At 42.3% G+C, this 27,321-nt stretch overlaps 1 protein-coding gene across 2 annotated transcripts in view; it reads right to left on the bottom strand.

Moving 5' to 3' along the window:
* The window catches only part of zswim5 (zinc finger, SWIM-type containing 5), a 78,024-nt gene that overhangs the window by 3,886 nt on the left and 46,817 nt on the right, over window positions 1–27,321 (bottom strand). Inside the window, exons 2-13 of one of the 2 annotated variants that reach the window (XM_033650344.2) lie at window positions 12,843–13,030; window positions 11,859–12,027; window positions 10,219–10,367; window positions 8,343–8,493; window positions 6,628–6,804; window positions 6,308–6,484; window positions 5,306–5,452; window positions 4,857–4,994; window positions 1,733–1,884; window positions 695–797; window positions 462–597; window positions 8–165 (exon numbers count right to left, since the gene is read on the bottom strand). In XM_033650344.2, the coding sequence (XP_033506235.1) occupies window positions 8–165; window positions 462–597; window positions 695–797; window positions 1,733–1,884; window positions 4,857–4,994; window positions 5,306–5,452; window positions 6,308–6,484; window positions 6,628–6,804; window positions 8,343–8,493; window positions 10,219–10,367; window positions 11,859–12,027; window positions 12,843–13,030 (1,845 nt within the window). The remainder of the gene's footprint in view (window positions 1–7; window positions 166–461; window positions 598–694; window positions 798–1,732; window positions 1,885–4,856; window positions 4,995–5,305; window positions 5,453–6,307; window positions 6,485–6,627; window positions 6,805–8,342; window positions 8,494–10,218; window positions 10,368–11,858; window positions 12,028–12,842; window positions 13,031–27,321) is intronic. The other variant, XM_033650345.2, reaches the window with a different exon arrangement.

A 27,321-nucleotide genomic window follows, 5' to 3' on the forward strand; every position in this document is an offset into this window, starting at 1 on the left:
TATGTACCTTTAGCAGCAGTCAGCATGGTGGAGGCCAGCTCACACTGCTGTGACTCCAGGTGTCCCAGTGTAAACCAGCGCGGGTATCTACTTGGTACTATGGAGATGCCATGATGAGGGTGGCCCACATCCCCGGAGCCTGCTGATGACTCCAGCACCGGCAGCCTGACAGAAACATACAACAACATATTTGTTAACAGCTGTTTAACTGACGTACATCAGTTAGGGTGAATAACCTCTCAGTATAATGCAATACAAGTCAGTAGCACCAATACCAACATCTAATGCCACAGATTAAAAAATGATCACAAAACTGAAACAACTCCTGTATTAAACAATTAAAGACAACTGATTACAACCTTAATGAGGGATTTATAGCAACATGTGGACCTCATAAACTGACTCATATTCTGTATACTTTGCAGTGTTTGCCAGATTTTGCACTGAGTTGTGAAACTGACCTCATGGCGCGGAGAGCCACCTTGTATGCCAGGTCTGTGTCATGTGGTAGCAGCGCAGAGAAGAGGTACTTGGCGAAGGTGTGCATGGGAACGCTCTCCCTGTGGATGACCTCACCGAGACCGCTGAACGGACCAGCTGCACCAAGAGAAGTACAATTTTGTGTTACATTTATTTTGCTCCTCAACAATGTGAAAGCCAGACGGGACCATCATGTGCGATGTTGTTGTTGTACCTTCTAGTAGCTGTATGGCCTGTTTCCGAAGAGTCTGAACCAGGAGGTCATCCAGCTCCAGTTCTTGGAGTTTTGCAACAATCTGCTCCTCGTTACGACACACCTACAACATAATCACAATGCACATTTTTGTCACCGTGATCATGCATTAAATGTCCAATTTAACGTCAATGGAAAATGAGAAAAATGTGCCAAAATGATCTACAGATGCTAAAAACTTTACTTTTGGAATAATTGTTTTATAATTTCCAAGTTTAATACCAATAGTGACAGTGAGATTATGTAAGAATGTGTTCAAGGATACACAGTTTAGATCCATGATTTATAACTCCTAGTGAGAGAAAATTACCTAACACTTTGAAGTTTAAATACCTTTTTAAGAAGGGATTTTAGGAATCTGAGGTATTTAAGCACTAGCAGGGTGCTTTAATACCTCACATTGTCACATCTGTGCATATCTTCAGTTAACAGCACACAGAACACAGATTCTATTTGACCATTTAGAGGTCCTTTTGGAAACTTGATTTGTTTTAAATGCAATTCTTATTCAAAACATTTCTTTTTTCTAATTTGTGTCATCCTATAATTCTATATATTATAATAATATTTTTGCCAATTCCTCTGACATTAAGAAAGGTCTATAGCAGCCATGTGAAGCACTCTGCAGAAGACTACTATTCACATAAAGAAATGTTTCTTGGATTTATTCTAATTCAAAGTGAACTTCAGCATGTTGACTGTAGCACTTGTTTTTCAGGAAACAAAATGCTGTGACCTTTTCTCTTTTTTTGCTTTGCAATTACTTCACACAGACATTTAATTATAGTGATTTTCTATCGTGGCAACATTGTCTACACCAGGCGAATTCACACCGCATGTTTTAATATGCAAAATGCAGTTTGGTTACCCACTGCAAGCAGCCTAGCATTACTGTATTCTCTACAAGGGGGTGGAATCTGTTCATTGGATTATGTTATAATGTCTGTCATATTAATACAACAGCATCATGTGACAGTGTGTATTGCTGGACCATCATACCTTATCCTGAGCGTATAGGCCCTCAGGCATTATTCTCTGCTGGCCCATACCCATCAGAGCCACCTCTAAGGCCAGCGTCAGGTAGGATTCCCCTCCATCAGAACTGCCCCACACTGGTACGTGATGGTAGACTGGAGGCCTGGGATCACCTTCTGAGAGGTAGGTAGTAAGGAAGGACACAAGGAAAGCCATTTAGAGAATCAAGCAAAGATGTGTTCAACACTATCAAAGGCCAGGGATTGTTACAGTAAAATTTTTCACTGATATGGACAAACTGAATAATAATCTGTGTAAGAACAAAAGTTTAGATTTAATGCACCAGCATGACATTTGCTTATTTGTCAACAGTTATCAGTCACAATATTCAGAATAATAGCCCAGTCTAAATAAAAATGCCTCCTGTAACCCCCTCAATGGAAAGAGCCTGGCCTGATTGAAAGGAGTTGTTAATTGGGTTGAGAGGGGTGGTGTTAACCTTTGATAATCCATTCAACAGAAAAATATGAGTGGCTACTAACCACTTAAATGCTTAATCCTATTGTTTCCCTCTGGTTGAAATAAATATATATTTTTTCAGTGCATGTTTTCCCTTGTGGGGGTAACATTAGGTGACGATGCTTCAGGGAAGAACAGACACATGACGATAGCAAAACAAAACCGGTTTATGGCTGATGCAACTTTTTTGTTGGAGACTTTAAAAGATTTAAGGGTTGTTTAACACCTTGATGATTGAAAAGCTCAAAACAAGATGTACAAACAAGTGTATGAAAAAATGAAAAGCTGGAAAAGTTTCAATAATGTTATACGAAGTTATGTAAATGCTTTGGGGCATGTAAACACATTTTATTGGATCACTTTATTTAGTGCCCATGTTAAAAGTTAGGTTGGGAACTCTAATCAAATAATTTCAATCAGACTGAGAAAATATTATACTGGTATCTGTGTAACTATTGTGCGTCAAGCTGAGCCCACTGTCAATCTCAAGCATACCACTTGGATGGAGGAGGAGGGGCTGAGTCATTGGGCCTAACTCTTCATTTCAGGAAACCAACCAAGCAGTACAAAAAGCAGCCCAAATGATCACAGTACCCCCAAAACTATTTTTACCAGCCCAATTACACAAAAAGTAACCGAGCTTGGTGCAAAACCACCGTATCTAAAGACCTAGTTCACTGGAGCTAATATAAGGCTTATGTTAGTCAGAGACTGTTTCAGGGCCAGGCATACAGTGTGTATCGTATTAAGAGAGCCTTGAAAAAACCCAAACCTATCCGTTTGTGCATACTGAAGCTGACATGTCTGAAAAAGCTTACATTCTCTGAGAAAATTAAACTTGGTATGATTTATGTATATATAACATTAAAGCTGTGTAACATTATATAAATGTGGCACTGATGTTAGAAAGTGATCACTAATCTAAAATGGCCGCTAACCCTACACCAATGCTCGACAGCTATAAGTGAGAACAGATGCCGTGAGAGTCTCAGCTGTTGATTGGTGCCCATTTGTTCTCTCTTGCTCCCCCATCCCATCATTCTGCTTAAATCCCCTCTGAGCAATAGATCCCCTCAATCCTGTTTATTCCATGGATATGTGTGTGAGTGTGTGTGTGTAGGAGTGTGTGTGTGAGTGTGTAAATCTAGGGAAAAGTGGAAACTGATTTTGCAGGCTTAACCCTGGTGCTAACTCAATTTTGTTTTTCTTCTGTCCATGGGCTGCTGTTTGATTGGTTGATTCGAAAAGATCAGAGAGAAGACTGCATTTCGATTGGTCGAGACACAGTCCAGGGCCCGCCCCCTCTTTTAACAGATGTTCCCAGCTGTCTTCTGGAGGGAAATAAAGCATGGCGACCAGGCTATACACATACATACACACACGCAAAATAGTCATACCACTCTCCTCAAATTCCCAAAACACAAGACAATCATTGACTCTATCGCCAACACACACTCGCAAACACACTCGCACCAATGAGTGTGCCAGTGGTCAGTATTGTTTGAATTGACAATAGTTCCCTGTAGCCTGGTAACAATGGGAAAACCCAACCCCTATTCTGCTCTGCTGCAATAGCCACTGGTGAAAAAAAGGCCCTGGGCAGGGTGAGATGCAAATGGTGATGAATTCTATACATACCACACACACACACACACCAGGAGTGTGGTCTAAATGAGCAGGGTGTTCCAGCACGACCCATTCATGCTCTGCTAGTTTATGGCTGTCTGCAGCACAATAGCGCCCGGCCCTGATATAAGAACATGGGAGTCTGTTGTCTAATGAGTCACTGCTGGTGTGCCCAATCACCTCTGCTCAGGATTACACTGCATCAGCTGGTGAAGTGTGCAAGGAATTATACCTTGTGTTTGGCAAATAAGCTCTTTGACCCATGTATTGTGCGACAGGAGAATGGTGGTTAGTAGATTACGTTACAGGTTTAGTGGACAGTAGGTCACCTTAAAACCACACTAATTTCTGTGCAACACGGCACAGGCAGACGTAGAAGGATTTTGATCTTAATATATGCATTAGTCTGGCTGCAACTAACAATATGCGTGCAACATAATAAGTCATTCAACATGTCGACATGTCATGAATGATATGTTTCTGTGAAAATATCACTACCTCTACCTCTTATTCCCAGTCTCTATAAATTGTTAGGTTGCTGCAGCTCTGACCAGCATTCTTCGCTAATGGCTGCTCATAATGGAGGCAACATAAAAGGTAAAGCTTATTCTCAGCTTCGCTCACCATGGTAAAGAGCAGTGCCAAAGTGCCTATCAATTCAATGCTAAAAAAAGCATTAAGTGAAAGATATACTATACATTTTAGTGACTCGGTTCTTGAGCTTATAAAAAAATAAAGTGAACCTACGATACTGAAAACTTTCCATGCCTGAACCTCAACTCATGACCAGCCTTTTCATAATCCTCTATTAAGACCAGAGGCACATTGTAAAATTAGACAGTTTGTTGGTGCAGTGGCACAGCATTCCCTGTGAAAGAAAGATCTTTCAGTGCTAAATGATGCAACAAAACATGAGCAGTCATGGGAATGGCACTGATTTCTCATGATGATATTCATAGAGAGAAAATTCTTGGAAATGACAGACAGAACCCTATCGTCATACCTCCAGTGTCCATGGTGTTGTCATCATCCACACGACAGGTTTCAGTGAGCGTAGTGAACAGACAGCCAATCGGGTCTAAGGGATGACCCACCCAGCCTTCCAGGTTGGTGGTGGAAGTCACGCCCCTCTGGAGTAGCTCTGAGAGAGGAAAACAAAATGATACCACCCTCACTTCAGAAGGCAGTTCTTTCAAGTCTCTGTATGGTGCTTTAGAGGTTATCTACTGGTTCTTTCTCTGGTAACTTAAACTAAACTAAGATGAAGAATTATAACACAACATTTTATACCCCTGCATTGTTCTTTAGAGGTTATCTACTGGTTCTTCAGCACCTTTAAGAGATGGGTGCCATATAGCACCGAAACAGGTTCTCCTATGACTAAAAGCCAAAGAACCGTGTTCGGCTACTGTTTTGCATTATTTTGTTTAGAGTGGTGTGTGTATGTTTTACCTTTCTTTTGGTGTTTGTAGATATCCATCTGTCTCTGCTGTTGGAGGCGGAGTGTGTTGATGATGGCGACGGCCAATCGCAATGCTTCCCTCGAATAACCGTGGGAACGCAGGGCGTCGACTCGAGCGCAGGCCGTCGGGACGTGGTCTGTGTGGTCAACAAAGTGATAAGGTGGAGTCAGGACAGCTTCACACACACACATACACAAACTAAATTAAATTAAATAAACATGTACACATACACACACTGACACACACAAACATGCTTTGCTGTACACAGTCACACACGTGTATTCCTCTTCCAAACACACACTGTGGGACATAGGATGTAGTCAGTAATGGCACAAAAACACACACACACACCCACGCACACACCCCCACACACACTCACTCACAAACACAGACACGCACAGTGCAGTCTCAGCAGAACGCCAGTGTGCGTCTGATAGCTGGCTTAAGTTGCAGAATCTGACAGATCTTAGCTGGAAGCTGCTTACTGCAGATACTGGCCTCAATATCAGCAGAATTACTGTGTGTGTGTGTGTGTGTGTGTGTGTGTGTGTGTGTGTGTTAGTATTGGGTCGGCTTTCAGTGGAATTAGAGATTGTGTGTATGTGGAAGTGCCACATAGACATCCTGAAAATTAAGTTTTGCTTTACAGAAAGTGTGTGTGTGTGTGTGTGTGTGTGTGTGTGTGTGTGTGTTTGTGTGTGTGTTGCTCAATGCATGTTTGCATTTCAAATAAACTCATTATTTGACTAAATAAACCACAATAGATGTGTGGACGTACGTTGCTGAGTGCAAATGATGCAATAGACAAATGCAATTACTTTTCCTGGAAATCAGTCATGAATTGCTGCTTCAATTTTGGTGACATTAAAGTGTTCTTACACAAATAGCCCACATGGGGAAGCTGATTTTCTGAGGAATAAAATAATCCCTCTATGACTTCAGCAAGTGTGTGTGTGTGTGTGTATATATGTGTGTGTCTGTGTGTGCTCACCTAGCCAGAGCGGCAGGCCCTGAGGGTTGAACAGCAGGCTCTCCCCCTCTCTCTGGTAGGATGGAGACATGTAGTGGTCGCTGCTGATGATCCTCTGAAGGTGGCTGTCCTGCCAGTGGAGGTCGCAGGCCTCGATGGCCCGGCTGAACACCGACCTCCTCGGCCTGGACAGAGAGTCTGAGAAAAACAACACACACAGGGTCAGTGATGGCGTCGTGTTGTTGCATCTTATCTGCCCAGGAGTCACAACGTTCAAGTTCAGATTGATTACACAGTATGTATGTGTGTGCATGTGTGTGTGAGTGTGTGTTGGTGCTGACCCTGCGCTAGGTTGCTCTGCGGCAGAGCGTTGGTGATGTTTGGAAGCTCGCTCCCATAGTTACCGTCCTCCAGCGGGCAAACGTCCATGTCGCCCCACTTCTTCAGCTGCTTAAGCCAGCCACTCTTCTCCTCGCTTTTGCAGTGGGGGTTGAGCACCACGCACACCCACAATGCACCTGGGGAAAGGATTGCAGGCAGAGGTCAGGATACAAAGGAAGCAGAGGCTCTGGGGGGCCATTTAAGGGAATTTACTGGACCTGGAAAGAGTCAGCCATGATGGGAGCTGGTTGAGTTCTCTAAACGCTACAAAAAAAATCAGGGTTTCCTCTAACCTCGGAAACTAAGGGCCTTTTTGAGTAATTCTATTTAAAAGAAAGCAAATATTGCCATTCCACTATTTCTTGCTCGAAACCTCACAGTGCTATCACTCCTGATTAACTGATTTCAGTCAACATGAAGACAAAATACTAATGCTTCATACATATACAGTTTTGTACATTAAAAAACTCAAACAATATAGCATAAAGCAAATTTAATTAAATTTAATTTAATCCTATGATCCATACAATCAACATACTGTAGCAAAAATGTTGGGAATTGGCACCTTTAAAGCCCTCCAAAACAAACAGCACACAAACAAACAGGCCAGACCTGGATTGATTATGTGATTAACTGGTTTGTTAAATGACTTGATGTTGATAATTTAATCATTTATTAAGAACATTGTCTTCTTCCTGCTTCTCAAATGTGAGGATTTGATGGTTTTCTCTGTTATATATGATAGTAAATTGAATATCCTCGGGTTTTGTAACATTGATTTAACAAAATTAAGCAAACTGAAGATGCATCTTGTGATCTGGGAACATTTCAGTCATTTTTTTTAAATATTTTTCTGATATTTCATTGACTAAACAACTAATCTATTACTCAAGAAAGCCCACCACGGCTGAATGATAATCCCTATAAAGAATAATATAGCAGAAAAGCAACACTAAATCTAGTAAAGACATGCGTTCAGTCAAGTTGTATGTCTGAAAAGCTAAAGAATGTGTTGCTTTTATTTTTTTTAACACTTGATCTATAAAGAAAAAGTCAGCCAACAACTATTATGAATTTCATAACAAATATTGTTACTATATTATACGAATCTGAATACTATCTGTGACACCAACAGGCAGCTTGGTCTCAACTAACCTCTGCACGAGACTCACCTGTTCGACACAGACAGACCTCAAATGGGGTCAACTGTCAGATGTCCGCATATCTGAGGAAAATTATCAGGCAGCAAACGCCGACTGTCTGGCTGTTATTTCTGTCTGTGTCTGTGTCATGATCTCCCTCGCTCACCCAGGAAGTGTTCTCATTGACCTCCTAAATGCTGAGATTGATTGCAGAGAAGCTGAGCAGCCATATTGATCGGCAGCCTTTATCATTCACTCTGTGTAGGGAGCGAGAGCAGAGGAGAGGCCCGAGCAGGAGGAGAAGCTGCTGACTGGATGACCTAATAGCTTACTGACTAGATGAACGTTTACCCGACAAGGTGACTGCTGATTTGTCTGAGTAACTGACAGGCTGGACAGTTCTCTCGGCCTTGCTGTCTGACCTACAGTGACGGATGGATGAACTTGTGGGCTGATTGGCCAAATCATAAACAAATACATCATTTTTATTGCGTGTTTCTGTTGCCGGTGGTCATTACTCTGACTGTTCTTACCTAGCTCATCCCAGAGCTGCCGACACTTGTCTGTCATGCCTGTGCCCTGCTGTCTCCATAGCGACAGCCGGGGATCTGCCATGAACTGTTCCGTTATGAGCGTCAGCATTCGGGCGCCATTGGAGTCTCGCATTCGCAGCATCTCCCTCACCTGGAAAGACCCAGACAGTGCAGGCTTAGTCACTGTATGTAAGACTCTGACCTTCTTCCATTTGGTATTGACGTGCATTAGAATGAATTACAGGAGGGAAAGAAACACTTTGAATAGCTGTGTAATCGTATCCAAGATGTACTGAGGGTCCAGCCTCAAAAGCTTAAACATAAACACACAGATGCAACCAGGAAGTGCAGGTGAATCAAAAAGAAGGCCTGCAGCTTGGGTTAAATGACTGAGAATACAACTGTTGTTGCAGCCATGGGTGGTTAGCTTAGCTTAGAATTTAGACTGTAAACAAGGGAGAACAGCTAGCCAACAAGAAAAACTGTCCAACAAACACTTCTAAAGCTCCACCTGTTTCCAGTCTTTATGCTAAGCTAAGCTAACTGCCTCCTGTCCGTGCCTCATGAAATGGACAGGAAAGAGAGTTGTATTGATCTTCTAAGTAGTTAGTAAAAAAAGTGTATTTCCTGAAATGGCAAACTATTAATGTTAATACTCCTAGATGACAGAACGCTATGTCTATAATCCAGATATGACACGTGAAAATCTTATTTGAAATCAGAGCAAATGGAAAAGATTAAGCATGATTTCTGGCAACACACATTTTACCTTGTATATATAAGGTTCAACATAAGGGCACCTTTAAATGGTATACAATCTTGTGAATGCCACTAAGTGAAAGAAACCGCTCAGAGCTCAGACTTATCACATTATAGGTCTGTGTTAAGGGAGCAGTGAGTATGATTTGGTGGCATCTTGCAGTGACATTGCAGACTGCATCCAACTGAATACCCCTCCCCTTATCACTCCCTTTCCAAAAGGGTAGAACAACTACAGTGGCCTTCAGGTAAAAACACAAAAAGCTCTCTCTGGAGCCAGTGTTTGGTTTGTCTGCTCTGGCTCACTGTAGAAACACAGCGGTGCAACATGAAGGGCTCCACAGAAGAAGACCTGCTCCTATTTAGATATGAAGAGATCTTTCTACGCTAGCTAGCTTCCTTTCTAAGCAAACAAGTTTCAGGTGATTATACATCAATGAAAACATAATTATGAGTATTATATTCCATTTCTGCCAATAGATCCCCCTAAATCCCACAGACTGCTCCTTTAAATGGACTTGTTTGACTCAGACAAAGAGCACGAAGAAAAGAGCATTTATAAATCCTCCGCATTAACTTTAAAGGATTGAGATTTTGAGAGAAAGACCTGTTAATGCCTTGAGTTTGAATAATACTGTTTAAAAAATCTTCAGATGTTCTCGGGACCTGCGGGGTGCCCTGGTTCTCTGTGCCATTTTCTCAGTGGGAAACCACACCTTTACACAGAGACAAGAGGTTGACTGCAGAATGGACGGAAAGGGCAGGCTGTGTCAGTTTAAATGTCTGTGGGTCATTGTAATCTTGGACAGTACAGAATAAGCTGTGGGTTCAATATGAAGTAGGGAAGAAGGGAGAAGATACTATGACTATGTTCGTAATTTTAAGAGGGCATTTCACAAATTTTACATATTTAGACCAGTTTACTAATGCTTTATTGATGACATGATAAAGCAGCACAGAAGTGGAGCATAACACATTTCTCATTACAAGTTTATGTGTTCAGAGAGGTGGCAAAAGATTCATGTAGGGATGACAACTAAACTTGATGATTATTATGATACTGTTAATCAAATCCAAGCCATATAATGGAGTGGAAACAGGAAGTGGTGATGTATACCTTTGCAAACATGGAGTTGAGTTGCTTCCCAGAACCGTAGTATCCTCCCTGTGACAGAAACTGTTTGACCTGCTCCCTGACTTGATCCTCGTCCAGATGCCAGCAGTTGTCATCGTCGATGCTGGCGCCTGCAGTCGGGTCCGGAGCACCTGGAAAATGCACACATGCACATATTAGATGACTGGCACACAACAGTGCAACAATGATAGAAACCTGAGCAGACAGAACTCAAAGAAACACATGAAAAACAGAAGAAAACTGAGTCTAAAAAGCACAGTCAGTCCAACATTAACATCCTTCTCTCCACATCAAAGCTGGTGGAAACTGAGTTAAGTCTGTGTATTCACCTCAGTCACTCCGTTCCTTCCTGATTTCAGTTCACACTTGAACAAAAACATAAACAGACCATGGGAAATGGAGTTTACGTTAAAACAACCCTGCTCGTAAAAAAAACTTGTTTCCTTTGCTTGATCCTAACATGTCATTCAAACCGTCCTCAGATGTTACGGCTGGTAGAAAAACAGTGAATCTCTGCTAACTGTTACACTGATGCTGTGCTCATTCCTATTTGTTTCACATTTAACGTACAGCGCACCTACGTGACACTTGAGAAAAGCGGCTCGATTTATGCTAATTGTGCGCTGAGGGAACATAAGGGCAACTTTATTTTTCTTCTGCTCTGCACTAAGTGTGTCTCAGTAATACTACGGGGAAATGTAGATATGTTCAGAAGGGGGAAGCCGCTTTGATCTAGCAGGAAGCGAGGCTGAGGAAAGCCCAGAGATGTGTTTCCAACTGGCTGTGAGCGCGCAACCGCAAACAAGCAACATTCCTCCATCAAAGAAAGCCTCGCTCCTGGATCGACTGAACTTCAACCCCCATGATCCCCCTTGTCAAATGCAGACAGGAAACACAACGCGGGGCTTCCTGGACAGGAGAGCTGGAGGATGTCAACATTTAGCAAGGAGCATGAAATGGAGAAAAAGAAAAAGAGGTTTGTTTGGTGAAAGGATGTGTCTGGTTTGTCGTTTCCCCAATGCGGGTCTGTTGTGGTTCTCCTCTCCTTTTTCATCTCAGTACATTCTCCGCTCCTTTCATCTTTCCTCTCCTTTCCGTCTCCCCAAGTGTTATTCCTCCTGTCTCTTCCTCTCAGTGTCCCTTTCCTTTCCACACATCTCTCTCTAACTTCTCCTGCATCCATTTCATCATTCACCTCTTTCTTTCTGCTTTCTTCAACACACTCCTGCCACTGGAAGGAGGCAGTTACTGGAGAGAGGGAACTAAGAAATCAAACGAGCCATTTGAAGCCTGCCTTGCTGCTCCACTGGAGTAATCAGGGCTGTGACGTATGACAGCCTGTAGGCTAGCGTGCGGCATGTTTTAAGTCTTGAAGCTTTTAAGTCTGGCCTGTTGCTGTGAAGATATCAGTGCAGAGGGATGGACAGCACCTCAACAGAGCCAACTTTTCAACAGCTAAGAAAGGTGCGGTGCCTGCCTTTTGACTGCCATGCATTGATAACATTAAACATCAGTTCTATGTGGATTTGGTGGATAAGTGAGACATGAAAGTTGTTTATCATGTGCATTTTCACTTCAATCAAACATGAACTCCAAGTTTGCCACAAACGTTGTCCTCTCACCGTGGACCTGGTTGATCTCAGAGTTGGAGGAGAGGATCTCGTCGGCCAGTTTCTGAGCAGTCGGCAGCACCTCAGTGTGGTGGGCTGTGATCAGGTACTGGACCAGCTTCTGCAGCTGATCTCTGTTCATCTGGAACAACGTCTCTGAGATGGGCAGCCGCAGCTTCACCTGGATTAGACACACACAGAAATGTTTGTGTATGTCAATTACATACTTTTAATTACTGCAAGTTAGTCAGTGACTTTTTGGTGCCACTGATTCCACCTGTATTTGTATGACACCTAAGAGACTTTACATAGACAAAGACAGGGCTCCCACACGTATTTACAAATCCAGATCCATGATTTTTCACCCCATTTCCATGACTTTATTTAAGTATAAATTCGTCTGATGATTGTCCGATAACCTTGCCTGAACCTGAGCGTTTGCAATTCCTTAAAAAATTAAGGTTGGTCACCATCATGTCCCTTCAGTCTTCTGCCATCCAAGTGGATCAATGATCCGACTCACTGGCCGGATTTTGTTTACACCGACATCTATACATGTTTAGATCTGTGAATCACAATACCTTGTGATTCCATCAAGTATGTATATGTTATTCTATTGCCAGGTATTGTTAGCAAGCAACCTATTAAAAGCCGACTGTTTGATCTTGGCGGAGAATTATGTAGTTGGGAACAGCAGTCTGATGCTGCTATAATGTATGACAGTTCTGCAGCAGCCTCCCACTCAAGACAGCTATAATTTGGTATTAATGGTCACTGGCACATATTACGTAAGGAGCATGTTTTGCTAATGTTAGACACATTTTGGGATTAATATGAACATATTTTAAACAATAGCCAAAAATACATAATAAATATTCACATTCATAATATTCAGTCAATTCCTAGTAATCCCCAGGTCTGTAAAACATTTTTTCTAATTTCATAATTTTTCCAGGAATTTGATGACAATGGGAACCTTTACATTACGGTTATTACCTGTTCGGGCTTGCGAATCCGGTAAAGAGAGAGTGCCACCACATGGGCGCAATAGAAGATGTCTCTGTTCCCGCAGCCACAGGTGACAGAGGTGATCTTGCATCGGTCGAAGCTGATGGCCACCTTGTGGGTGACCTCTGGCTCTGACGATGTGGCGGGTTCAGTTACTGTGCCACTGAGGTGAAACCCTGCATAGACACAAGGAAGAAGGGAGGAGGAGTGAGCTACATCATTATTTCATACTGTGATGAAGAAGAAAAAAAAACACATAAAAACAAATGTTCTGTTAAATGCACATTTAACTATCTTGACTGACATTTTAATGCCTGCTTGATGATAACTGCGACAGCTAACTGCCAATTTAATGGAAACATCAGAGGTTTTCATTATTTTTAAAGCTACATTTGCAAAAGCTAACATTGGAAAAACAGCTACCATGACCTACACATATATATCATTTTCCCAGGTTCCCTAAATTTAAGTAGTTCAGCATCATCATAATCTTTCCTGTTTCCTTTGTTTTAGCTTCCACCCAGATCTTGTGTGCAGACTGCCAAGGAGAAAAGAAGCAGCAGAGAAGGAGCATCTGTGGTAATCTGAGCCTCTACAAACATACAGAATGAACCTTCAGTACAAAACACACACATCTTAATGAGACATCTCCAGCAGGGCACTGTGTCATCTGATACTCCCTCTACCTCTCTCTCCTTATGTCTCTATGCATTTGTGTGTGTGCAGTGAAAAGAGGGTTGCTAGGGTGTGATGATTTCCGGCCCACACACACACATACACATTCAGCCCCCAGGATAGTAAGGGTAGTAGCCTGTAGAGATATACTCAGCTTTGCATAGTTAATCTTAAGGGCCCTGTTGGCAGATGTCATTGAGCATCTGTGGGCAACCATTGCTTGTGCTTTTAGTGGTACGTCAGGCATCATTGGATCTAGTTGGCCCTTACAATCAGCCGTTTGGCTGATTTTGCATGTTAAATTGGCTGGATGGATTTGAACATTGACTACTGGCTTGTTATTTCCACTTATACATGAGCATGTTGGCCATCAGCAGTCCAACAGCTGTGGTCTTTAGAGTCAGAAAAGGTAGACCTATTGAAAAGGCAATAAAGCCTTTTTAAAGGTTGTCAAAATTCTGTGTAACATCAGGCGACATCAATTATTATTCAGTTCATCAGTTATTGGGCTAGATACAAATGAATGAATGAATGAAAGAAAAATCCAACTGTATGGAATACCTCAAGGCTCTATCCTAAGGCCCCACTGTTATGCTGATGACATGACAACTTGATCTCTCTGTAAAGTCAAAAACCAGCGGCAGTTTGGTGTCCTAAAAGAACTGCTGCTGGTTTTTGATGACATGACAACTTGATCTCTATGTAAAGTCAATAACCAGCAGCAGTTTGGTGTCCTAAAAGAACTGTCTGACTAGCATCAAATGGTGGATGTCTAATAACTCCTTGAGCTCAGTTAAAAAAAGCAAAAACACATCGAGCAATAAATCTGTTCGTGCTAAACTTATCAGAATTGGGCAAATTTGATAACCCGGTACCCTCCATTAAATTTGTGTGGTGGGCCTATCTTTGATTCTAATCTTAAGTAGTGCAATTCTGCTTTTTATGATGTTCGTTTAAACATTTACTAATTAAATGAAAGCATAAAAAATAAAGGAAGCCCTTTCTTTGCAATGCCATCAACTGCAGGGATCCTATATAGCCCACACAATAAAAAAATATGTGATGAGAAAAGAAAAACTGAAATTGAAGTTAAGGTAAAGGTGGAACAAAAAAATAGGCTGAGTAAAAGAATGGTAAGTGAGGAAATGGGATAAAGGGGATGGGATAGGAGGAGAAATGTGAGAGGAGAAAAGAGAATAGAGGAAGGGAGAGTGTATCTGGTCTACCCTGTCGTCTCACTGTGACAGGTCAATTATTTATGAGGTGAGGTGTGTGTGTGTGTGTGTGTACACATTGGATTACTGTATCTCACCAAACCATAGCAACCCCACTGCTGCTTTCAAACTAGAAAGACAGGAGAGAGAGACATAAAGGGAGGATGGGCAAGCTAACTGGAAAGCAATGATATGGCTATTCTGGGCATGGGCTGAAAAAAAGTACATGTCTAAAGCTCAAATTAACAAACACCAGTGCAAACACACACACACACACACACACAGATACACATGAACAATTAAATTCTGGGGTGTGGGCCAGCACGGTAGAGCAGCCTAATAAGCGAGTGTTAAGCCATCTCCCTGGCAAAATCCCACAATAGGCTTTTCCAAACCAAATGTTGCACGCACATAGTACATTGCAAAACTTATAAGAGGGGCCTCCGCAATGCTAGAGCAAACTATTACTCAGCATTAATAGAAGAAAACAAGAACAACCCCAGGTTTCTTTTCAGCACTGTAGCCAGGCTGACTGAGAGTCAAAGCTCTATTGAGCCTTGTATTCCTTTAGCCCTTAGCAGTAATGATTTTATGAGCTTTTTTAATGACAAAATTCTAACTATTAGAGGCAAAATTCATGACCTCCTGCCCTCAGATGGTAGGCCTACCTATCTAACCTCAAACACAGCTGTAGAATCTAATATATATGTAGATTGCTTCTCCCCAATTTCTCTTCAAGAATTGACCGCAGTGATTTCTTCATCTAAATCATCAACGTGTCTCTTAGACCCCATCCCAACTAGGCTACTTAAGGAGGTCTTTCCTTTAGTTAACACTCATATATTAGATATGATCAATATATCCCTATTAACAGGCTATGTACCACAGTCTTTTAAGGTAGCTGTAATTAAACCTCTCCTAAAAAAGCCCACCCTGGATCCAGAGGTGTTAGCCAACTATAGACCAATATCTAATCTTCCCTTTATGTCAAAGATCCTTGAGAAAGTAGTCGCAGACCAGCTGTGTGATTTTCTCCAGGATAATAATTTATTTGAGGAATTTCAGTCAGGATTTAGAGTGCATCATAGCACTGAGACAGCTCTAGTTAAAATTACAAATGACCTTCTGATTGCTTCAGACAAAGGACTCGTCTCTGTTCTTGTTTTATTAGATCTTAGTGCGGCGTTTGACACAATTGACCATCAAATTCTACTGCAGAGACTGGATCACTTAATTGGCCTAAAAGGTTCAGCACTAAGCTGGTTTAAATCTTATTTATCTGATCGTTTTCAATTTGTTGACGTTCGTAATGAATCATCCTTACGTACCAAAGTTTGTTTTGGAGTTCCGCAAGGTTCTGTGCTCGGACCAATCCTATTTACTCTATATATGCTTCCTTTAGGTAACATCATTAGAAATCACTCTATAAATTTCCATTGTTATGCGGATGATACACAGTTGTATTTATCGATGAAGCCAGAAGAAAGTAATCAATTAACTAAACTCCATAACTGCCTTAAAGACATAAAAAATTGGATGAGCACCAATTTCCTGATGTTAAATTCAGACAAAACTGAAGTTATTGTTCTTGGCCCCAAACAACTCAGAGACTCTTTATCTGATGACATAGTTTCTCCAGATGGCATTGCTCTGGCCTCTAGCACTACCGTAAGAAACCTCGGAGTAATATTTGATCAAGATTTGTCTTTTAATTCTCATTTAAAGCAAACCTCACGGACTGCATTTTTTCATCTGCGTAATATTGCGAAAATTAGGCCTATCCTGACCCGAAAAGATGCAGAAAAATTGGTCCACGCTTTTGTTACCTCAAAGCTGGATTACTGTAACTCTCTATTATCAGGTAGCTCTAGTAAGTCCTTAAAAACTCTCCAGCTAATTCAGAATGCAGCAGCTCGTGTACTAACAGGAACTAAGAAACGAGATCATATTTCTCCTGTTTTAGCTTCTCTGCACTGGCTCCCTGTAAAATCCAGAATTGAATTTAAAATCCTACTGTTAACTTATAAAGCTCTAAATGGTCAAGCTCCGTCATATCTTAGAGAGCTCATAGTGCCATATTATCCCACCAGAACACTGCGCTCTGAGAACGTAGGGTTACTCGTGGTCCCTAAAGTCTCCAAAAGCAGATCAGGAGCCAGAGCCTTCAGCTATCAGGCTCCTCTCCTGTGGAATCATCTTCCTGTTACGGTCCGGGAGGCAGACACCGTCTCCACATTTAAGACTAGACTTAAGACTTTTCTCTTTGATAAAGCTTATAGTTAGGGCTGGCTCAGGCTTGCCCTGTACCAGCCCCTAGTTAGGCTGACTTAGGCCTAGTCTGCCGGAGGACCCCCTATAATACACCGGGCTCCCTCTCTCTCTCTCTCTCTCTCTCCTTCTCTCTCTCTCATCCTATTACTGCATCTTGCTAACTCGGCCATTCTGGATGTCACTAACTCGGCTTCTTCTCCGGAGCCTTTGTGCTCCACTGTCTCTCAGAATAACTCATACCGCAGCGGTGCCTGGACAGTGTGACGTGTGTGGTTGTGCTGCTGCCGTGGTCCTGCCAGATGCCTCCTGCTGCTGCTGCCATCATTAGTCATTAGTCATACTTCTACTGTTATTATACACATATGACTATTGTCACACAAGTATACTGTCAGATATTAATACATACTTTCAACATATTGTACCACAGTAGCCAGAACTATAACTATAATATTATTACTTTCATTAATGTTGTTGTAAGCTACTGTCATTACCTGCATCTCTCTCTCTCTCTCTCTCTCTCTCTCTCTCTCTCTGTCTCTCTCTCTGTCTCTCTCTCTGTCTCATTGTGTCATATGGATTACTGTTAATTTATTATGCTGATCTGTTCTGTACGACATCTATTGCACGTCTGTCCGTCCTGGAAGAGGGATCCCTCCTCAGTTGCTCTTCCTGAGGTTTCTACCGTTTTTTTTTCCCCGTTAAAGGGGTTTTTTTTGGGGAGTTTTTCCTTATCCGCTGTGAGGGTCTTAAGGACAGAGGGATGTCGTATGCTGTAAAGCCCTGTGAGGCAAATTATGATTTGTGATATTGGGCTTTATAAATAAAATTGAATTGAATTGAACATACACACAAGGAAACAGACACACACATAAACACACATACACACGCTGAGATCCTATCAACTGCAAACTGCTATGACACTATGACAAAGAAAGGGCAGCAACAGGAGAATAAGGGAGGAAACTGAGGACCATACGAAGGGCTGAAAATCACTGATGCACGGTGTTGTTGCACCAACTGATTGCTGACCAAAGTACATTCTGAACCAAGACCAAACTTGTCAGCTCGACACTTCCCACCAGCATAATAGATGCCCACTGTTCAGATCGTCATCTACCTCCCAGACTGCCAACATACAAGTACCAAAACATCGACCTACAGTACAGACACAACAACTAGGACTGAGTTTGGACCAAAAATAGCAGTGCCTTGAAAAATGAAATGGCCTATGATGGTGTGGGTGTGCTGCTACAGGTATGGAAGAAAATATGACACAGGATATCTGCTGATACAGAGTACCAATTTCATTCCTGTAAAACTCACTGTTTGGAGGTCATGGGGTTATTTTTGTGTAAGGCAGAGGTGAAGGACTTGAGTAACATGACTTGACGCAAGTCAGACTGAAGTTGCGATTTCCAGGATTTCAAACTTGCTTGACTAAATGCTCAGACACACCAAACCTTCAGGGAACTAGTGGCATTGAAAGCAGATTGTTACATCACTTCACGTCGAATGTGTTTCGGCCTGAAAGTTGCACTCGAACACACTGCTATGACTACAGCCGACGGTCAGTCAGTATGTACGTCCTGTGCTTGCATGACAGGAAATAACTGTGCACACCAGCAGATGGAGGTAGTCTATATTCATCATTCAAAAAGGGAAACCAAAAGACTGACTTGACGCAAGTTAGCCAGTTAGCACATTAACAACACAATTCAATGTTGAAAGAACAGAGCATATTTAGCATGCGCCGGTGAACAATAATGCAAACCAACATGAAAATCTTATCTTATGTAAGAAGTTTGTTTTGGTCTCTTTCCCTCTTAACTTAAGCTGTGTGTTTACATCATCACTTCAGTTTCTCCACGCTGAGCTAAATTCCCAATCAGGGAGATTTCATTCGGTGACAGGCTCCACCGTCACCAATGCAGACACCAATTCAACATGCTTGAATCGGCCAAAAAAGAAAAAATACAACAGGAACTGCCAAGGGGCAATGGTATGACTTACATCGCACCAATTAGGGCAACAGATGCTCACCAGTGGCCCATAATTGACCATCAGCTGACCACTGGCTCCTTGTATCACGGCCTTTACATTGATAAAAGACTCTGAGACCTGGTATTCATGATCTGAGACTAACTTAGACTTGAGACAGATGACTCAAAAAGACTTGAGTATTTTCATTAAATATTTTCATTTTTTAGTTAAGTTTTGTTTTTGAAACATGATAGGATGTTATCCAGTGGGATGCCCACAAACCTGGCAAGCTACTATGATGCAGCAGACCAGTAAAGGCCAACGCACCAGGTAGCTATTATTGAGGGGTTAGTCCAAAATTAATACATTTGGATTGAAGGATTATGTTGTCGATTACGGCAGTAAAAAGAAAACAGCAGCATGCAGGGTCTGTAACTCAGAAATCAGTGACACAACCATCACAACATCCAACTTCATCCATCCAACTTAATTCATGGACTTGCTTGAGACTTGAAGGTTAATATCTGAGACTTTCTTCTTGGTGTCATGGACATAGTTGATAATGTTTCATTTACTCACTGGTACCTGTAGTAACACACCCATCCCATAGTAGCCCCCTGTGGTTTATGTGACACAGTGCTATTTTCGGTCCATACATGACCACATGGCCAAACCATCTGAACTACCCACCAACAGACTAATACACCCACGCTCCAAATGACCTAACTGTCATCAAAGCCACATGTATACCATCGAGTGAGCTACTAGCCAACATACTGACATACTGGCCTAGCTGGCTTCATGCCAACCAACACGTCAACTTACTAACATACTGAGTAACCCAAGGACCTGCTGACATACCTATACTTAAACATATCAACCTAACACTTTACAGGCAACTAACCAAACCATTGATTCCTGAAAGGACATGACTGACCAACGCAAACGGTCCACTGAGCCAAACAGGGCATCTGACTATGACAGGAAGGATGATAGAGACACTGAGAGTGAACAGACCGCAGAGAGAGAGAGGCTGATGCATCTGCCAGTGATAGACATAAAGAGTCCTCCGAAATTGTTGAAATCTCTCCCTCCCACTGAGTCCGCCTGTCGAACCGAGCTTTGTGTCTTGCTGTGCATGGTAATATCAGAAATGTCAGAATAAAGGCTTTCCATTCCTTCCCTCTGTCTTTATAATGGATATACCTGTAGAGCCAATTTACACTAACCACAGCTTAGTGTACGGGAGTCCAAATTTGATCTTCCAGTGCTGAAATCATCACAGCGGAGAGCAAAGGATCAAGCAAAAAATCTGGGGAGTGCATGTCTTAAAAGCATCGGGGGAACATTTGAGAGCTATCTTCCCTCCAAGCTGTCTAAATAATGTCTTGTCAGTCATCACTCATCGCTACACTAGTCTCCAGAAATCCAGTCTAGCATCTCAGATGAGTGCAGAAGTTTTGATGGCAGATGATATTAGGTATAACGACTTTCCCACAGCTGGGAGTGCTGCTTTCTCTTGCTGTCTTGGCTTCGGACCCAGTCACCCCCCCCCCCCCCCCCCCCCCCCTTTCCTCTCCGTCTGTGTCTGTTAGGTTAAAGCTTATTGTTGCTCAGACCACAGGGATGAATGTGATGGTGACACCACTGCTCTTTTCACTTTCAATCAAGTCTAAAATGGCTCAGACACAGGTCACAGTCCGTCTGTCTGGCACCCCTCCCCTCTATCTTTTTCCAGTTTCACGCTTACCCACGACATGGCTGAGTTTAATTATCCGTAAGTTAGCAGTTTTTGGCATTTATACCTCAGTCAAGTATTTTCCCACACAAAATGGCCATTCCTTAAAGATTAGGTAACACTCATGTGAGACCTGATATCTGGCTTGTGAGGCTAGGTATTGCATTATGTTAGATTCAACAACACCTTTTAAGTCTTTTTTGAATGTTTTATTTCTTCAATGTTGAAGAGATAGCTTGACATTTCAGGAAATAAACTTTTCACCTTATGGCCAAGAAGATGAGCCAACAAGATAGTGGGCATTACACAAGTGCTGCGTGTATCTTCACAATAAGAATCATCAATACGAATAGAAGGGGACTTAGGACAGAACATTGGCATACTCCACAGCTAAGTGTATTTCTTTTCCTTGTTTAATCAAACTTGTATCTAATACCAAAGCTTGGTGATTTAGCATTCATCATCTAGGTTTAAAACTGTACCCCTTCTTATTCTTGTGTTGCTCTCACATAGAGTGCTTCTGTGTATGTAAAGGCTGAGGGAGACAGTGTGTCCTCAGCAGATGGGGATGCAATGACACTTGATAAAAAGACGCTGCATCAGACAGTCTGCAAGAGCGCATGCACACACACACACACACACACACACACACACACACGGGTAAACAAAGTGAAGAAACAACCTTTTCAGAGCCTGTCTGCTTTTGTTCTTAATGCCACAGTGACAAAGCGACACAAACGACTCAGTGATATTCACAGTAGATATCACTAATCTCTCTCTTTTTGTCATAGACACTCACACACACACACTTACACACACCCACACCCACACCCACACACACTCCTTGTGTTGTTCTATACCAGGCTATTGGACTGGTTCGGCAGAAACGATGAATTTTTAACAAAGGTGAATTAGGAGTGTGATGTGTGTAAACTGGGAGTCTTGCCAAGTACAATGATCTGGCCTATTCCTTGGGGAAAATCACACGGTCCTGTGTGTGTCATGTCTTTTTGTCTGTTCTGACGCAGGTATGCATGCTTGCCCTGAAAACACACACAAACACACACACACACACACACACACACACACACATCTTTCACGCCAAAGAGAGTGTTTATGTGTGTGTCCTTTAACAACGGCACTTTCATTGTGCGTGCTGCACATTATTCAGAGCTACATATAGAGCAGTGCGCATTCAAACCCCAGCTATAATCTTCATTCTGATTCTGTTTAGCGAAAGAGGACACAACATGAAGCAAAGAGGCTTCCCCACTTCTCATGTCAAATAAGAGAATTCAGATTTTACACGAGGATTTGTTTTTTAATCTGGATTATTTTCCTTTCAATCAATATATGAGAATGCATGTGGGTAGGACTTGACAAGGTATGATGTCTATGGATGCAGCAGGTGAAATCCTGCTGCACGATTGTATCGAAGTGTGTGAGAAAACTACAATAAGTGTGAAGAAACAGAGGAGAAACCATGAGTGCAGAGACCACCATTGCACATCACGCTATTGTAATTAGAGGTCCCCCCCTCGCTACAATGTATATATATACACAACACACATACACACTCCGCCCTGCCTCCCTCCCTCCCTGTTGTACGCCATCTGTCACTCGATGGCAACTCCACCCACACAATCCAGTCAGCCAATCAGGAGGCCGAGAGCTCCCCACGCTCATATGCCATTAACCCCTAATCAGCTGGGGAAATGGAGCCAGGCAGTGAGCCAAAATGTGTATACAAAACCGTAAACCATAGTCTTATTCAACCAAAGCCTAACCACAGTCTCACTGACAGAGACAAGCCCCGCCCAATCCTCTGAGTGTATTTTAAGTTAAGTAAGAGATCTTTGATTCTATTCATCTATCTATGTGCTGCGCCTACATTACACACACTTTGCCAAAAGCCACTCCTTCATATTGTTGCCAACACGAGATCACAGCATCCCCTGTTTTGTGAAGCAACACGAATCGATGGCAAATTTCAGAAAAAAGGCCTTAAGAACAGTTTTTTCCAAAGATGTTCCATCATTTGGTCTTTGATGATGATGGTTAAGATCAAATTAAAACAACCACATACTTCAAGTATGCTGAAGTTCAATTGTCTAGAGATGTGGTAACTATGAAGGCCAAAGCATATGATCATTCTTATACTCACTGAACTCAGTGGCCCCTCATGCATTCATTATGTGTCTCCACTCATTCATTCAAGTTGTTCATTGAATTGGTTTCTATCTCCAGCTACAAAGGCTCACCTCCTTGACCTGTACAACCCAAACATTACAGTCTAAATGGAACAACAAAACCCTGAACCTACGCTGGCAGGCTGACTTCATGTGGTATTGTTAATCTAAATCATGAAGCGAGGCTGCAAAAGAGAAAACATCTGCATTTATAAAACAAAAAGAGCTGATTAACCACGACAGACAGTGATGTCGGATACAGTCAGTGGTGGTAATTGGTCTATGCTGACCAGACCTGATAAAGAAAAAGCCAAACACAGTGATTATTTTCCCTTTTTTTGTGGGTTTTATCATAGATGCCAAGTAAAACACAATGACACATCGATCTGGGAGATATTATCAGACAATCAGCATAGATATTTCTGTGCATACATCAGCAAGTGACTAATACCAAATTGGAGAGAGACAAAGATATGTTCTGAGTAATTTATGTTTCACTTAGCTTTAGGCTCAATCCCGATACACTCCTTGCTCCTTCCACTTAGCTCATATTCCCCTTTGAAGTGTTCATGAATAGGGGTAGGGTGTACCAGTTCTTGTTGGGACAGAGGGGTAAGGTGAAGTATTTGGGCTACACGGCTCTCCACGTGGAGGTTTTCAGAGACACACTCTAAAGCAAGTGTCATGAGAAATCATTAGCAAGATGGCTGGCTTGTTTGATCGGCTGATAGCGTGAAACTTATTTTGGGAACGAATAGTGACCATCCATGCTTTTCCATCTCCATCAGATTAATGCCAAGTGTCACTGTGATAATACCAGAGTGTGCTGCGGGGATGATGTTTTTTGTAGGCCAACATGGAAGTTAGCGTTGCCCAGTTCTCTCATCAGAAAGCCAAGGGGATTTTTCCCATTGCATTTTGGATTATTGCTTTGTGGCAAACAAATGTTTCTGATACTTGCATGTTTTGTTCAGCAAGATGAAGTTCACAAATGAATGTCACTTTTATGATTTTTGAAACTTAAATGCAATCGTCAAACATAAAAAGCTAATAAAAATGAGGGGGTATTTACTGACATATTTCATGTGGAAGAACAAAACAAGAAAGTCTCTTACGTTCGTGTTAACCACAGATGTCATTTTAGTGATCTAACCAAAAACCCATTTAAAAAATCCATTGACTTTAAGACAAGGAGACGAGGAGTACTAAAATGCTAACTCATTTCTATGTTTTAGAGCTCATTTTGCACCACTCTATTATAACTGCATGTGTTTAATTTAAATGCCATCAATTACCATGATGATGTACAAAGGTCTTGAAGGTTTCCCATTTTATAGGGGAGGATTCCAACTGCTAGCCCTTGTAACTCTGTTTCAAGGGGCAAAGGGGAACTCGAAAATGAGGGGTAGGGGTAAATATATATGTCCACCAGTGAACACTTAAGTTTACATTTTATTTGTTAAATGTTAGGCTCAGTACACAGGCTATCTTGCTAACTTTTTTTTTTTAAATTCAACTTAATTTTCTGAAGGATTTACCACAGCTTTTTATGGCGGAGTTGAGCCACCTAACCTGAAACAAAGACTGTCCTTCACTTTCATCATTTTATCAAATAAAATCTTCAGGGATACAGGGCATAGATGCTTTTGTCTTACAGCAACATACATGTATTTAATAACTGGGTCTATTATTAAGGCTGTCCACTTTCTAAATTGATCACAGGGTATGAGAGTTAGGATCTGAGAGGCTTACCACCTCAACAACACAACAACTTAACACACACTTTGCTTGTCAAATACACTGGCTCATCCTCATCCTGTTCAGAAAAGCTGACTGAGTCTCTGAACCCTTCTCTTACTCTGTATGCTCGTGCTGTCTACGTCAATGACACATTACTATTTACTTTTTATCAAGAAACTGCTTCTTCAGCAGAAACACATCCCTCTCCGACATACACAGCCACCTTTTTTCTCCTCTAATCTCACTTCCCCTTTCCAAAAGTAGCCTACCACAGGATTCATCCTCCTCCAGCAGCCAACACATCCCTCGCAGCCTGCGGCCCTTCCCATCTCCCATCTGTTCTGACAGCTTCAAGGTTTACAGCAACCCCCTGCTTGCTCTCATTCACACACACAGACACCCACATGGCCCTGTATTCAATCAGCCATCTATCTCTGCACAACAGACGTGCAAATGCACACACACACATTGAGCACACTGAATCTTCTCCACCCCTCTGCCTATCCATCCATCTATCTATCCATCATCCATTCATCCATCCTTCCATCCCTCCCTCCCACAGTGTTTGCTGATGCGATAACAGCTGATTGATTCATTTGTGATTTCCCAGCAGCCCTGTCCCAAACACACACATGCACAAAAAATCCTTGCTAACCACCAGGACTCATTTGTCATGATTACATTGAATTGATTCCCTGATTTGCTCCTTTCTGTTGCGACGGGGGTAGGAGAGAACGGGAAGACAGGGAAGAGGGGGGAGAAAGAAGGAGAAAGACGAAAAAAGATGGGCAAGACGGGTTTAATCAAGTCCCTTTCAGCTGATGTGTCGTTGTGAAAACAACAAGAACGGGAAAAACTGCAGATCTGACAGAGCTGACACGGGTGGAAATCAGCAAAAGGCTGACGTGTTGGCCCCGCGTTCCCAACCTGATTGAGCAATGGGCAAAAAAAAAAAAAAAGAAAGAAAGAAAAATGGAGGAAGTGGAGAGAAGAAATTGAGAGGGAGGGAAAGTAACACTTGACGTAAACCAGATTACTCTGAAAGGAAGATCGTGTTCAGCAAAATGCTCGTCAAAGAGATAAAGAGATGGACAAAGATCAATCAAAATCATCAGAATGAGAAAGAACACGAGGGCTCGTAAGTCCTGTTTTGTAATGCACACACACTCACACACAGGTATACTGCTTGAGATAAAAGCTGTAGCCTCTGAACAGTAGCGAGGGATGAAGAGATGGATGGAGGGAGGGGTGGCGTCCTTTTGCTTGATGGCGTCTGAAATTGAAAGCAAGCTATACAACCTGAAAGCCAAAGTGGTCCAATTCAAGACTCGCATACACTCAGCTGTTAATGGAGAGTCACTTGGTCGATTCATGCTTTTGTGAGCGTGTGCGACACTAGAACGAAGGTTGCTTGCTGAAGAGAAAAGCCATAAATGTTGCTTTCAGCTCTGCATGAGAATACAGGACCAAAAAAACCTGAGAGCAGAAATGCTCGCACACAAGCACGAGAAATACATTATGTGGAATACAAAGCTGAAGCTGGGCTGAGGTGAAGCAGGAGTTAAAGGGCCTTGGCATGCATGTGTGTGTGTCATACACAGAAGCTGTTCCTTCTCCACTGTGTGTAAACCCTGTTCACTCAAGGCTAAATTAGAGATAAGGAGGCCATGTTTTTTTGTTCCGGCCTGTTGTTTGCGGTGTAGAGGCATTATTGTGCTGCGGCCTTGTCTGGCCACATTTACAAAGAGACGAGCAGAAGCAATTTATCAAGCTGCAAACACTCGAAGACAGACTTGTGTCAATCCCCTGCAGGTGATAAAGCCGGCATTCATTGTCTGCTAGAAAACTTGGACTTCCAGTTTTGACTTTTTTTAACTGTGCTTAAGACTTGGCATTATCTCTTATGTATAACCCCTGGCACAAGCAATGTAACAGTGAAAAGATAAATGTATTTTGGAGTTGGTTTAACTCTGAATTTTGATGGGAGAAAATTCACATTATTTTAGTTTTTGGGAGGCATTTTATGACTGGTCATTAGAAATACTGGAGGGGCAACTGTCACGTTTCCATATAGGCATATTGTATGTGCTCACATTATCCCTCAGGACTAGCTTTCATTATCAGGAGACAAGCACTTAAGCCTGATTTATGGTCCTGCGTTGAATCAACGACGTCACTACGTCGTAGGGTACGGGGCTACGCAGAAGGCTCGCCGTAGCCCCTGGCGTAGCCTGATGTGCACCTCCCCAAAAATGTAACTACAGGTCGAGGCGACGCAGACCCAGCGCAGACCGGCAGGGCTGTGATTGGTTTGCTTGGTAGCAACACATTTCCGGTTCCGTATTTCCAGATTGCGCCATCCCCGCCATCTTTAAACATCTTCTGCTGCGATGTAGATGTTGCAGTATTAAGGCTCATTATATATATGCCATTATGCTCAACGTTCAATACGGATACGGCCGGAGCCGTCTGTCCATGCTCCGCGTTCATTTCTCTGTGACCGGAAAAGCCAGAAGCTAAACAAAGAATCAACTAGAGACGATGACAACCACTCAGGAAAGGAACGCAGCCTCCTACCGCTCTGGCGGTGAATTGCATCGTGATGAAACGGAGTGACGTAGAAGTTCGAAGGGTTCACGACGGCGTCACGGCAACACAGG

This window comes from Epinephelus lanceolatus, chromosome 12, assembly GCF_041903045.1.
Source record: "Epinephelus lanceolatus isolate andai-2023 chromosome 12, ASM4190304v1, whole genome shotgun sequence".
Taxonomy (NCBI): domain Eukaryota; kingdom Metazoa; phylum Chordata; class Actinopteri; order Perciformes; family Serranidae; genus Epinephelus; species Epinephelus lanceolatus.